This window comes from Eschrichtius robustus, chromosome 20 (assembly GCF_028021215.1).
Source record: "Eschrichtius robustus isolate mEscRob2 chromosome 20, mEscRob2.pri, whole genome shotgun sequence".
Taxonomy (NCBI): domain Eukaryota; kingdom Metazoa; phylum Chordata; class Mammalia; order Artiodactyla; family Eschrichtiidae; genus Eschrichtius; species Eschrichtius robustus.
In genome coordinates, this window is record NC_090843.1 from 55,621,425 (window position 1) to 55,635,996 (window position 14,572).

Here is a 14,572-nt window from a genome sequence, read left to right on the forward strand (position 1 = left end):
GCACTGAATTGGGTCGGCTGGGGGCGGGGCGGCCAGGCTCCTCTGTTCTCAGGAGAGATCAGGAGTTTGGATTTTATTCTGATTGTGATGGGAAATCACTGGAGGGTTTTACGCAGGGACAAGGCTTGATCCTACTTACACTTTTAATAGATTATCCTGCTGTGTGGAGGATGGATTGTAGGAGAGCAGAGTAGAAGCAGGAAGACCAGTTGGATCGGACCAAGGTAATGTGAGAAAATTCCAGCTAATTTGGAGCTGGTAGTGGGTGATGGAAAAGAGAGGGATGTTAGGTTTGGGGCTAACATCAGCGGGTAGACTGTGGTATCATTTGAGCTGGGGGAAGAATTCTCTTCGTTGGGGGGAGCAGTGAGGGGGAGGTGGTGGGATTGAGTTCTTTAAATCAGAGATACCTCTTACAGCGCGGCGGAGGAGTGCTACTGGCCACCCCTGTTTCTTGGCTTCTGTCTCTGGAGGATTGTCGTTCAGAGACCCTGGCGCTCTGGGAAGCGGGGAGGTGAGGGCCAACCCTGGCCTTGAAATTCCACACACCCAGCTCCAGCCCCTTTTGTATCCCCTGAGACACCCAACTACTCACCCTCCTCTCAACCACTTCCTTGCTCTGCTGTTTCAGAAAGTGAGAATAAGTGGTTTACCTTGTACATGTGGTGCCCCAGGAGTCAGAAGGTGAGCAGAAAGACACCAGCCCGGCTCTGTGTCCCTGGGTGGGGGTCTCCTGTGTTGCCCATAGGCAAAGCCCAGACACCAGGTGCCTAGAAGGCTGATGTGAAAGTAACCAAGAAGCAGGAATGGCACGTGGCGTCCAGGAGGCTGGATCTTTATTTTGTTTCCAGCCCAGATGAGGGAGATCAGTGGAGTGTGGCCTGAAGGGGAGCACAGAGATGCCAGCAGTGCGCCAGGATCTGCCCGCCCTGCCCAGAGGCCCAGAGCTTAGGGAGGGGCGTGGCTCTCTTCCACCTGTGCTTCCCAGAGCTGGATCTGAACTCAGGGCTGTCCCCAGGCCCTGGTGTTCTTTCCTCATTGTCCTCAGGTTCCTTAGCTGAAAAAACTCAAGTCCAGGTGACTGATCAGGCCAGAAGTTGAGGGCCTAAGCCAGCAGTGGGCACATGATTGATGCACACTCTTCATGTACTCCACTGCTGCCAGGCCCGCTCTGCCCTGGCCTCCAGGCTTGAGACCCCTACTCCCACCCACCCCTGCCAGGCACCGCCCCACCTTAAAACCCCTGAAAGGAGCAGCAGCCACTGGGGACACTGGACACCTGGGCGTGCTCTGCGTGGGCTGCCACCTGAAGCAGGGTCCCTTGGCCACAAGCTCCGGGGCTCTCTGTTGGTCCTTGCTGGGCCTGGGTTTGGGGCCCAGCCGAGTGGCTGAGCAGTGTGTGAGCCATGACTCTGGCAGCTGCAGGGGTCCCTGAAGCCACGAGCCCCAACACAGCGGCCTGTGTGTCATCTGAGCTGTCAAGAAGGATGAGGGGACAGGCCGCCCAGGCACTGTTTGCAGACTCGGCCACCAGGTTGCTGAGTAGAACCCCGGTGCCTGGGGACAGGTGTCCAGAGCCGAAGGAACTGTTGAGCGAGGAGGTGAGGAGGAGCACAGAGCCGCTGCTGTCCACGGTGGCCAGGACACCGCTCGCGGGGGTGACAGCAGCTCGTAGGAGTGCTGGGCAGGGGGCAGGGCTGCGCCCCCCGGACTGTAGAGCTGCCTCCAGCAGTTCCAGGAGTTCCGGGCCAGCTGAGGGCCTGGGGGTGGTGAACAGGATGCCCTGGGGCACAGGTAGCTGCAGTGCTGGCTCCAAGGTGGGCATGGGCCTAGCTGAGGGGCCCTCCAGCCCCAGGTCTCCGGCCAGCAGACTGAGTAGAGCATCCCCGGCAAGGTCTGGGGCGGGGGCAAGTGCAGCCCGGTGGAGCACAGCTGCCAGTTTGGGGTTGGTGGCTCGGGCCCCAGGGCCCAGGGGAGTCCCATCAGTTTGGCAAAGTAGGGGACAGAGGCCCTTTGTGCCCTGGGCTGCCACAGCCCTGGCCAGGGATGTGTCTACCAGAAAGCCCTCTTGAGCCAGCGTGGTGGGGCCTACCAGCAGGTGTGGCCAGGGCAGGCAGCCAAAGCGTGTGTGTAGCAAATGCAGGGCAGGCAGAGCCCAGGCTAGTCCCAGGCCGGGGGCCAGGGTCTGGACTGGGCCTGACGTCAGGGAGGTTGAGTTGCCTGAGGAGCTATTATGGAAGAGGCCCCAGAACATGGCACCTGGGAGGAGACAAGGAGTCACACAGGGGTCCGGGGCACTGACTGGTGTCAGGGGCACTCAGTAGTCCCAGGTGAAGGGTCACTGACTTAGCCTGGGGTTAGTGTTTACTGACTAGGCCTGGAGACAGGCATCAATAACCAGGCCTGGGGTCAAGATCATACTGATCTGGGATCAAGGGTTGCAGCCTAGGGTTGGGGCTCCTGCCCAAGTCCTACGTCCTGCTCACCAGCCAGCCTTGAAGGCCAGGGGCCACTGACTACCTGAGTTCCAAGTTACTGATCACGCCCAGGGTCGGGGTCGCTGGCTGGGGTTGTGGGTCACTGACCTAGCCCTGTGGCGTGAGGATGCACCACCGCTAGACACAAAGCTGCTCCAACTCCAGCATCCACGACGTTGCCCCCGGCAACAAACAGCTCTCGACCCGGGTGGGAGCACGTGGCTGCAGCAAGAAAGGGACTGTCTTGGGACTGGGACCCGTGACCCCGGCCCCTTCCCTCCCCCGAGCTGCTCCTAGCGCCGACCTGTAGGGCTGATGATGCCGCCGCGGTGGTACACGCCAGGCCTGTGGGAGTGCCCGCTGGCTGGAGCGGCCCCAGAGCCCAAGGTTCCCGGAGAGGCACCGCTGCTGCGGAGTTGCCTTGCGGCCAGGGAGAAGCCAGCGGCCAGCAGCAGCAGCAGGGCAGCCAGCAGTTGGGCCCAGGCCCCGGGCAGACTGCCAGCCTTGTCCCTGCAGAGAGGGATGTCCTGAGCCAGGACCAGGCAGGCGGACGCCCAAGAGCCCAGCAGACAATTCCCAAAAGGTTTGGTCTTGCTTGCAGGAGAATAAGATTGCCGAGGAGAAAGGGCCTCCTGGCAGAGGCCACAGCATGTCTGGAGACACAGAGATGGGAAGGAGCTTGGGGGAAACTGAGTCTCTGGAGAGGAGGTTGGAGAGGTAGGTCCAGCCAGTCTGGAGGGACGCCTGAAGGGGGCTTGGCAGGCTTGAGGAGCAGGGCCCGGCCAGGTGTAGCCAGGACCAACCTGCCCAGCAGGTGCCTCGTGCACCAGGGGGTGGGAGCTGGGAGCCTTTGGCAGAGCAGCCGGCAGGGCTGACTTGATACAAATGTCCCTTCAGACACGCAGACCTTGGATTGACTGGCACAGGCCAGGCCTGGGGCTGCAGCCGGGGGTCCCCCCAACTCAACCAAGTTTCCTAGAGCTGACCAAGCACGGCGTTGTCTGGCACTCCTTAGGGGCTCCAGAGGGAGGGACTTGCCAGCCTCAGTCCTGAGTTGCTGTGTGCCCAGACCCCTCCCTGACTCACCCAGAGGAGTCCTGGGGCCCCGAGGGATCTGGAATGAGCTGCTCCGATATCTCCCCCTCTTCCTCCTCAGACTCCAAGCTTGGTTCCCAGACCAGCAGCTTCTGGTAGAGCACAGGCCCTGCTGTGGGTTCCGTGGCCCACGGTGCCTGCCCGCCTTCCAGGCTGAGTCTTGGGAGGCCCTGCCCGAGCCTGAGCCGGTGGGTAGGAGGTGGATGCACCCTTGGGGAAGGGTGGTGTGGAATCTAGAACAGGGCTGGGCAGGGCATGGGGCCAGGGAGGCTGTGAGTGAGCCTGCCCCGCTAGGGCACAGGGCCCGAGGGGCTCTCGTGGCAGGGGACCCCGTTAAGGGAAGGAGGAGCCCAGGCCTAGGGCCACAGCCCCTGAGACCCAGGGCACCCGCAGGCCCCTCCCTTTAGCGGGTGCAGCCTTTGGATCCCGGTCCTGTTAAGGCTCTAATCTAGGGACGGGGAGCTTGAATGAGAACTGCAGTACATTGGCTTGGATCAGGGCTCAGCATGTGACTAGTTTCCGGTATGGGGGTTTCTGGTCTCTGGCTTGGGTCAAGGCTCAGCCTGAGGCCACTCCAGGGGTCTGGGTTTCCCTATCTGGGAAGCAACTTGGGTGGTGAAGGTACCTACCTCCCTGGGCACGTCATGTGGCCCTTATCCAGCAGGTGGCGCCATAGGGCTCTTGGGGAGCTGCAGCCTGGAAAGCAGGTGTTTCCATATTCCTTCACTCTGGGTTTCCCTTCAAGGAGCAGTTCTATGGGAAAATCATAAAACTCCAAAGAGTGCTGCAGCCTCATCCGTTCTCCAGTCATCTCTCTGCTGACCACGCTCTACTATGAGCGCCTCAAACCCCAAACCCTCCGCTGTGCTCTCAGCAGACCATCTGTCCTCCCACTTCACATAACAAATCAAAGCCAACACAAGGAGCCCTCTATTATCCACCCCCAACTACAAACCCACCTTCCACCCCGCTCCAATGGAAAAGCCTATTCCCTGCCTCTGGTTCTGGCCCCGACCTCTCCCACTTCTTACCTCCTGCTTCCCCAGGGCCCTCACTCAGTGACCCCCTTCTCTCCTGTAGCTTCACATCTTCTCTGCTGGTTCCTTCTCAACAACGTTTAAACAGTGTCGAGTCTCCAGAAATTCCTCTCCTAGGTATGTACCCAACAGACATGTACTAGAATATTCATAGCTGCCCTAGTTGGAACAGCCCCAACTTGGAAAGCTCACACACCCATTATCAGTAGCATGATTGTAGTCACACAGTGCAATACTCTGCAGCGGTGAGAATGAGGGGTCTACAATTGTATGCAATGATATAGATGGATCTTACAAAGACACAACAACTCAAAGAAGCCAGGGACGGAAGAGCACGTCCTATTTGCTTCCCTCTGTATAAAGTACAAGAACAGGTGAGACTAATTTCTGCCATTACAGGTCAGGAGGAGGCAGAGGGGGCTTCTGGGATGCTTGATGATGTTGTTTCTCACTCTGAGGTTGGTTGCGTGGGTTCCTGATTGTGAAAGTGCATCCAGCTGTACATTTGTGTCACGTGCACTTTTCCGGAGGTATATTGCATTTCAATAAAAAGTTTTTTTAAAAAGCTGGAGTATTTTCTCCATTAAAACCACAGCCACAAAAATCATCCTTTCATCTCACTCGGCTCTCCAGTCACTTCTCTTTCTCTCGGCCTCTTCACAAGCAGATAGAGTGGTTCTTTAACTTTGGTGTGCATTGGGAGTTTTTAAAACTCAGATTGCTGGGCTCCGTTCCCAGAGGTTCTGACTTTGTAGGTCTGGGGTAGGGACCAGAAACTTGCTTTCGGAACTCCCAGGTGATGCTGCAACTGCCAGCCCCGAACGAGCACCGATCTACAAAAGATACACACCTGCTGTTGCCACTTCCTTGCCTCCCATTTCTTCCCGCTCAGCCCACTACAAGCTGGTTTCCATCCCCAACCCGCCAGAGAAACCTTCAGTTTCTAGGTTTTCTGATTTCTTGGACCAATAACCTACCAACCAATCGGAGATACCAGCATAGGGCGGCCAAGTTTTTATTTTGCCATGGCTTGGGTGTGGGGGGGGTCACAATTACCATCTGTGTTCATTTCATAAAATAATTTGATTTCACTTCCTGTTAATACAACGTGGGAAGGTTATAGTGTCAGAATGAAGGTCAGGCCTTCCCTCCTAAGAAAACGCAGCTGGGAACCTTGGGTGTCTATATGCCAACATTCCTGTCCTTAGAACTATGCCCCGGCAAACTCTTTGGGACCAAGACCTCCACTGACTGGGTCCGGGGGACCTTTCCCTGTGTGCTCTTTCTCATTCCCATAGCTCTGGGCCTGGACAGCACTGCCCCACACCCCCGGAGATGCCTATTAGCTAAGCCCCAGTTAGATGCCAGACAGGCTTCGGGGGTGAATAGTGGTCAGGCCAAGGGGCAAATGGTGCCAATCATTTCAGTGGGAGTTGGGAATGGAACTGGCTTCCAGAAACCTGGGTCTGGTCTGGTCTACAAGCCTCGCAATTGCCCAGCTATGAGACCAAAGAAAGAGCCCAGAGACAGTGACAGAGATGTCAACAATTTATTGGGTAGGGAATCTTACAAGTCTGAAGCAAAGTCCTGGAGGGGCAACCCACCATGGATGGCGGATGGCGGGCGGACGGCGGGTGGGTGGTTGGGTGGGCGGGCGGAACACAACAAGCTTCATTACTCAGCGAGGAAGGAGGCTACCTTTTATAGGGGGAATTGATGTCAGGTTGACTCATCAGTTACCAGGGAAACCAGCGGCTGGGGCAGGGGGCAAGTATGTAGGTAGTTACTGATTAAGCCCTATGATTAAGAGGATTGGGTAGTCATGTGAGTAGGGTGTAGGTTAAGCAGGGACTGGTCAAGCAGGGGATGTACAGAGAGCAAGAGAAGCCATCTTGAGTGGCCTGACCACAGAGCCTCAATCTACAGTGCTAAGGTGATAACGGATAAGCCTCATCCCTGCAACTATACACACACACACGTGCACAGGTGTCTCTAAGTGTGAGGCGTAGGACTACAGATTGATTCATGCCTTCATCATTTATTTTTTAATTATTATTATTTTGGCCACACTATGTGGCTTGTGGGATCTTAGTTCCCCAACTGGGGATTGAACCCAGGCCCTAACCAGTGGACTGCCAGGGAATTCCATATTTTTAAAGTTTTTTATTAGAGTATAGATGATTTCCAATATTATACTAGTTTCAGGTGTACAACATAGTGATTCAATATTTTTATAGGTTATACTCCATTTAAAGTTATTACAAGACAATGACTATATTGATGACTTCATTCTCTTAAAAGTTCTCAACTTTATCCTAACGGTTCTGCACATTAGAATCACCTGTAAGCTTTAAAAGCTCCTAATACCCAGGCAAACCAATTAAAAAATTAAACTCTTTAGGTTGGAGATTCATCAGTTTTTAAAAATTAATTAATTTATTTATTATTTATTTTTGGTTGCCTTGGGTCTTTGTTGCTGTGTGTGGGCTTTCTCTAGTTGCGGCGAGCGCGGGCTTCTCATTGCGGTGGCTTCTTGTTGTGGAGCACAGGTTCTAGGTGCACAGGCTTCAGTAGCTGTGGCACGCGGGCTTCAGCAGTTGTGGCTCACGGACTGTAGAGCGCAGGCTCAGTAGTTGTGGCGCACGGGCTTAGTTGCTCCGCGGCATGTGGGATCTTCCCGGACCAGGGCTCGAACCCATGTCCCCTGCATTGGCAAGCGGGTTCTTAACCACTGCGCCACCAGGGAAGCCCCTCATCAGTTTTTTTAAAAGCTTTCCAGGTGTTTTCAACGTGCAACCAAGGTTGAGAACCACTGCCTTATCTAGCCCGCTAGTTCAGTGATTTCTGCAACTGGAATAATTTCCAAGGACTTAAAAAAAAAATACCAATGTGCTAATCCCTCCCCCTCTCCAGTCCCACACCAATGGAGTCAGTATCTCTGGAAGCGAGCCTCAGTTATCAGGATAGTTTTTAAAGCTCCTCAGGTGGTTCTAATGTGTAGCCAGGTTTGAGAATTGAGAATTGCTGCTTCTACTAATACCCTCATAGGTGCATTTACCAGGCATTCATTGGGTATCTCTTCTGTGCTGGGGGGGGAGGGGATGGTGAGGAGCCTGGGAACAGCCAGAGGTTGGTTGTCCTCCAGCAGCCCTGGCTGCTCCTACAAAAAGAGGAAGGATATGGGCCCAGCAGTCAGCTTTTCTCCAGTCCCCTCAAGCTGACTTTCCTGCTCGTCATCTCTGGCTCAGACCTGCCGTGTGTGTGCATGCACATGTGCACATGACTTTATAATTGGACCCTGGGACATGCTGAGATTTGACTCTGATTACAAATTTGGAGGCAGTGAAGTGTGGTAGGGGTGGAAGAATTGGCTTTTCCTTGCAAGGTGACTCTGTGATGTGACCAGAATATTGGTATTAAAAAAAAATTATGAAAATCAGCCCCGGTGATTATAGTTGCAGATATCACCAAAAAGGGTTTTTGAGCAAGTCAGGAACAGCCTCAACAGACAGAGGAGGCAGTGTTAGAATGGGTGTATGCCATTTGCTAAGATAATTGTACACTCGGGAAAGACAAATACCTTTATCCTTCAGGGATTATTAGTTGCTGGCTGTGAGCTAATAATACCTAAATTGTTATTGCTGTGGTCCACCTGTTAAAATGAGGACTTAATGACAGTTAAAGGGAAATTTGACCGAGATAGAGCTGGTGGAATTCTTCACTCATTCTGTAGCTATTTCCACACTTTCTGAGTACACAGTTGGAATAATGTACTCTGCAACTACCATAATCTTTACATTATTTCTCAGATTCATAGAGTAAGAGCCTTTATTGTGGTAAGAGCCAAGTGGAAGCCTCCCTCTTCAATGCTCCCTCTATAAGCAGAATCCTCAAATCAATACCGGAAGAATTGCAAAGATGAATGCTACCATTAAAGACTTGAAAAGTGGAGGGGTACTGATTGCTATTTCAACTTAATTTAGTGGTTTGTATAATGCAGAAGACAGATGGGTCTTGGGAAATTACAGTAGGTGTAGTAACAAGAGCTAAGTCAAACTGCAGCTGCTATTCCAGGTATTTCTTTATTGAGGAAAATGAACACAGCCTCTGGCAAATGCTCTATTCTCTACCCCAATAAGCAGAGAATCCAGAAGTCTTTTGTTTTTACCTGGTAGGGATAGCAGTACACCTTCACCTTCCAGCCTCAAAATGATGGCAGCACAGCTTCTAATGTTCAGTGTCAGGGATACAAGCTGGGGCATCTGGTGCCCAGATGAGATGGAAACAGTGGTACCTTCACCAGACGTTTCTGCCCCATGATTTTGAGCATTAGATCTGGATGCATAGCCTCTGAGGCAGTTCTTGAACAGCTCCCCACGTCACCCATCCACTTTCTGTGCCCACAGACCTTTCATAAATTTATTTTCTATTTAATTCAGGCAGAAGAATGTCTATTGCTTACAACTAGTAACACTGACTGAGACACCTACCTCTAGGAGTCCCTGGAGGGCAGCAAACATCCTACGCGGCTTGAAGTGGGGACCAGGGACGTGTCTCTTGATAGAACCAGGATTCTCATGTCCAAATACTGAAGTCACTCACGCAGATGAACAGACGTGAGGTCAGTTATCTCACTGGCTGAGCTTAGGCCACATGTGTGCCCCTTGCCAGTAGAGGAAGAGTATGTCTTAGAGCCAGACTTAGAATTGGGGAAGTTCAGCTCCAGTAAGAGGTCATTACTTGGTCAGTTTCTTTTCTGAATATTTCTAAAGCAAGAAAGCCTGAATCAGGAAGCATCTCTGTTGACCCTTTCCTGGCAGCATCTAGTTCTTTATTCACTGCTTTAATCTCTGTCAAAAGTGTTCCAGTTGCCTCTGGGTACCGGACTTCTCCTGGTGCTGAGAGCCTCATGTATCTTTGACGTTACTTCCTGTAGTGGGTCTGTCAAGTTTTCGAATGCCTCCTCTCTCCACTCCTTCCTAATAGCATCCAGATTTTCTACTGGGGAATTATTCCTCCCCACCCCTCATCGTGTGGAGTCCTAGTGAGAAGTGGTGGTAAGTTCAAATATTTGGGACTGATCAAGCAAAACAAAACAAAACAAAACAAAAAACTCATGACCACTAGATGGTAGTGGCACACAATGAGCTGTACGAGCGTGGCTCTGGGACAGGACTGTGGTCAAGGGAAGTCCCCCATAGCGGGAGACGTTCTAGGGATAGCAGTGCTGGGCCAACCCCTGAAAGGGAAGAGGGCAAGGGGCCTCCCGGGGGAGAAGGGACTCCAAGAGGGGGTTTATGTGTCTAGGTAGGTCTCCGGGTCAGACAACTTCAAAGGGCAGCAGTGGCTTGGGGTCTTTTATAGCTCTGCGGTTTGTCTTATCTATGGCCGGCAGATGTTGGGTGAAGTTTTGCAGGGTGTGTAAAGCAGGCAGGTGCTAAGGGGCTGAAAATATGCTTATTAGGGCTATATTTAAAGCAACTGGATGTGTGCAAATTTGAGTTTGGCCCCCGGAGGGGGGACTTGTGAGCTAATGGATCCCAGCCTGCTATGCAGTAAACACCATAGGGGCCAACACACAACACAGGGGTTATCTATAGACCTTTTATTGATATATGACAGGCTGATAATAACAAGTGCCTGCCTCCCGCCTCTCTCTCCCACTACAGAAGGGGAGGGAGCAGATCTTTCCTCAACCCACCCTGCTGGTATAGACAAGGGGCACTGTTTTCCAGGGCTAACAGTTGAGAGAGACAGAGAGAGAGAGAGAGACAGAAACAGAAACTAAAACCCTGCACTAGCTGATAGGTCTCTGGGTCCACACTCTAGCTCTGAGATGGGGTTATCAGTCAGGCTACATTCTGGTCTAAGTGTCAGTGGATCCAACAATGGCTCGAACAAATAAGGGCTTATTTTTCTCACTAGTTTAGAGTTAATTGGCTGCTGCTTTTGCTTTGGGGCTCCCCAGCGTTGGGACTAGTTATCTATGTGCCCTTCTTGGTCTTTCCCCATGGTATCCAGGGGCTGTTTGAAACACCTCAGCCGTTGTCCTGGCAGGAAGGAGGGGAGGAAGGGACAGCACCGGTGGTGGAATTTCTTGCTGGAAGCCCCCGACTGATTTCTGCTTTTGCCTCTGTGGCCAGAACTGAGTCACACAGCCAAACCCGCCAGCTGCAAGGGAGGCTGGAAACGTAGTTCATGGATCCTCTGTGAGGGAGGAGAGTGAGGGAGGGGCTGGGGGCTGGGCACGGCTGCTGGGTTAGGCAGCCTGTGTGCGCTGCCTCGGGGCACTGTGTATAGCTGATCATCCTGGAGCACGGAGTCCAGGGGCTGTGCAGGGGCCCCAGCCCTTTACTGACAGGATGTGTCCCCAAAGTCCAAATCAGGTTCAACAAGTAGTCTCAGATGCAGGTGGTTAGGAGATCGAGAAGGTAATGATTGATTTCATGATTTCCCTAACTCTTCCACATTTGGGAAACTGAGTCCCTGGCTGTGGGTCCTCCACACGGAAGACCATTTTGGGCATTATTCACCGGGGACCTGAGGTCACCAACCCCCTTCCAAACTTAGAGGCAAAGAGTAGAGTTTAGGTCATCACAGGAAACAGATTTCCCAAAATCAATTAAGGTATTAATCTCTCAGGTCTGATTTGGGAAACTTAAGCTCAGTCTCTAAATCTGGGACTGAATCACTCTGAACAAGTTATTAACTCTGTGCCCAGGTTTTTCCATCTAAAAAATCTCTCCTTGCTACTAAATGATGGGGCATAATGGTTTCAGGAGCGCGTGTGCTAGAGTTAGCCTGCTTGGGTCTGAATTCTGTGTGACCCCCTCCAAGCCTCAGTTTCCCCACCTATAAAATGAGGATAGTAACAGTTTGCATAAGTAACTCATTATAAGCACTCAACACGTTAACAGTTGTCATAATCGTTGGCATTACCAATGGTATACCTGTCTTGCAAGGCTATATCATAAGTCCTTTTGGTTTTGCGATTGTAGCATCCTTTATAGAGACCTACACACAATTCCTCGGGAAATATATTCAGCTCTGAGACCCCTTGCGTTTGTGTGTGCCGTGCCACTGCCTGGAATCCACCCCTGCCCCACCTTTCCGCCCAGCAAACATCTATTCCTTCATCAAGATCCCACTCAAGGGTAACTCCCTTAATTACCCAGCCTTCTCCGCCCACTTGTCCAGCTGAGTGGCATGGCCTGTGAGCTCCAGCTCTCCTGGGTGGCAGCCACAGAAAAACCACTGGGCATCACTGCCCAGTGTGAGGATGCTTGAGTGTCTCACAGAACCCGAGGGCCTCAGAAACCGCCTGGAGCCCAGAGAGGGGGGGGCTGCAGGGAGCTCTTTCTTCTCTCTTTCTCTTGGTGCATCAGCTTCTACTTTTTCTCTAGTTGCAAACTGGCTGTTTCCCGTCCACATGATAGACAGCAGCTGTCACCCACCCTCCAAAGCCTACATCTCCTCTACTCAAGAGAGCAGCCGGATGGAACTGAAATCTCCTGGTCCTAAGTCCAAATTCCTCAGGAGAGGGGCTCATTGGCCCACCTTCCGCTAGCTGCTCACTCCTGACCCAGCCAACCGGGGCGGGGCGTGGGGAGGAGCAGGGCTGGATGGTGCAAATACGGTGGTTCCTGCTGAATTGAGTTGAGGGGGGCAGTCTCTGAGAAGGGAAATTTGTGCAGGAATTTGAATACAAGCAAGAAGCCACCCTGTTGCCTACTTAGAACCCTCTGCACATTCAGAAGGTGTGTCACCCGTATGCTCTGATCCCAGCAGGGCCACTCACTCTTTCCTTCAAGGTACATTAGTTAAGGTTCTTAACTGAGCAAGCTTAGCCAAAAACTTCTGAGAGCTTGGGCTTCCCTGGTGGCGCAGTGGTTGAGAATCTGCCTGCCGATGCAGGGGACACAGGTTCGAGCCCTGGTCTGGGAGGATCCCACATGCCGCGGAGCAACTAGGCCTGTGAGCCACAACTACTGAGCCTGCGCATCTGGAGCCTGTGCTCCGCAACAAGAGAGGCCGCAACGGTGAGAGGCCCGCACACCGCGATGAAGAATGGCCCCCGCTCTCCGCAACTGGAGAAAGCCCTCGCACAGAAACGAAGACCCAACACAGCCAAAAATAAATTAAAAAAAAAAAATAAATTTATTTTAAAAAAAACAAAAAAAACACTTCTGAGAGCTAAAGCCAAGAGTGGGACTATATTGGGGCATCTCATAGAAAGAGTTGGTTGTTCAACTCTTTGCATGAGAGGACCCAGGGGAGCTCTGGGGATGCGGCCACAGGAGTTAGTGACCCTCCTCTCTAGATCCTCTAGTTATTTCCTGCTTCTATGCATTTCTGTTTCAAAATCCCAATTCCCAGGAGGCCGACTCTGACCAGCCCTGATGGGTCGCTGAGCAGTGTGGCTGGGGAGGGCAGGATATTATCTATCATATGACCATGGTTGTGGAGCCCTCCCTGTGTATATTGGCATGCAGTTCTCAGAGAAGAAGGTTTTGGGAGCTGGGGAGTTAGTTCAGGCCATAGTGAGAAGAGCCCTGAGTTTGGGGCCAGGAGTTCAGCCTTGCCTGAACCTTTACAGGGACCTTGGGCAAGTAGCTTGCTTTCCCCCAGTTCCCTGTGAACCTCTGTTTCCTCATCTATAAAACTGGGGAGTTGGGCTGAAAGACCACAGAGATCCCATGACATTCTGTCCATTCACACGGTCTCTTTTTCTGGAACTCACCACCCAGGAGCTAAACTTTTGAGACGTCCACAGAAGGGTCTGAGAAATGTAAGCAGATTCTTAGAGTGATCAACTCCTGCCAGAGACTTAGGGACCCAGCACGTTTCATTCTATGCTGCTCAGATGACACTTATCCACGAATAGACCTCAAGGGCTCAAATACTGAGGATTTTCCTATGGTATCAGGAGATTGTGAGAGAACAGGGTGCGTACCAGCTTGAGAAACAGGCGCTCTTTGTTTTGTCTTACTACTGACAGGTTAATCTCTCTGTTAACATAAAGCCATCCTTTCCTTAATTTTAACTGTCTCAAATTTGAGGGACGCTAACTCCCCCCATTAAAGAGTCTTCGTACCTAACTGAGATCGTCCACTTAAGTGCCAATTATGACCTAAGGAATGCAATGGGAAATAGTTCCTAAAGAAATTGTCTTCTTCCAGGATTTCCAGAACATGCCAGGGCCACAATTCTTCAGCGAGGCTCAAACCAAGCCAGCATCTGGTTCTCTGTGATAACTTCATTACGTAATTCACGTGTAAAGGTAAACACAACAATAGGTGTGAATGTTGCAGGACAGCTGCATCTAGCACTCTTCTACTTCCTTTCTGGGCTTCAGTTTTCCCAAATGTACAATGATTGAGTTGGACTAGATACTTTCAAAGTCTGCACTCACAGCGTCAATGTTTACGACTTCCAAGACACACTGATTTTTCAAGGACACAGGCCAAGTTGAAAGAAATTAACATGGCGTCTTATGATGTTGACTGCCAGCTCATGTGTGATAAAAGAGGACGTTTCCCTATTTCTGCTCCCACCTCTCGGCTTCTTGGTCCTTGGGGCAGAATGAGTACCAGCAGAGAGCAGAGGTTACCGATTTTCTCTTCAAAGACATCCCGAGATAAGATAAGCATCTTTCAAAAATCAGCATCTACACTTCTTGACTTCTTCCTCCAATACTCTATTGAAATTGCCTTTGGCAAAGTGTCATTGGCGATTGCCTAACTGCCAGATCTAGAGGATGTTTTCCTTTCTTGGCCTACGCTGGAGCGTTTGACCCGCTGACCACCGGTGCCTCCAAACATTCTCCTACTGTGGCATCTGTGATGCTACGCTTTCCTGGCTTCCCTCAGCCCCTCGGAGGTTCTTTCTTAGCCTGCTTGTTGGTCCGGTTCTTCACTCAACCGGGAAGTACTGGTGTCTTCCGGGGCTCAGGCCCAGAGCCCT

At 51.9% G+C, this 14,572-nt stretch overlaps 1 protein-coding gene across 1 annotated transcript; it reads right to left on the reverse strand.

Moving 5' to 3' along the window:
- Window positions 1–1,234: 1,234 nt before the first annotated feature.
- Window positions 1,235–4,218, reverse strand: GGT6 (gamma-glutamyltransferase 6). The gene is made up of 5 exons (XM_068531776.1): window positions 4,202–4,218; window positions 3,564–3,752; window positions 2,782–2,987; window positions 2,586–2,699; window positions 1,235–2,259 (listed from the first exon to the last, which is right to left on the reverse strand). The coding sequence occupies exons 1-5, from the start codon at window positions 4,216–4,218 to the stop codon at window positions 1,235–1,237; spliced, it is 1,551 nt and encodes a 516-aa protein (XP_068387877.1).
- Window positions 4,219–14,572: the final 10,354 nt, after the last annotated feature.

Coding starts and splice junctions, on each gene's coding strand:
- GGT6 (XM_068531776.1), bottom strand. Junction 2,988..3,563: donor GGGCCCCAGGACTCCTCTGG/GTGAGTCAGGGA, acceptor CCCTCTCTGCAG/GGACAAGGCTGGCAGTCTGC. Junction 2,700..2,781: donor CGGCATCATCAGCCCTACAG/GTCGGCGCTAGG, acceptor TTCTTGCTGCAG/CCACGTGCTCCCACCCGGGT.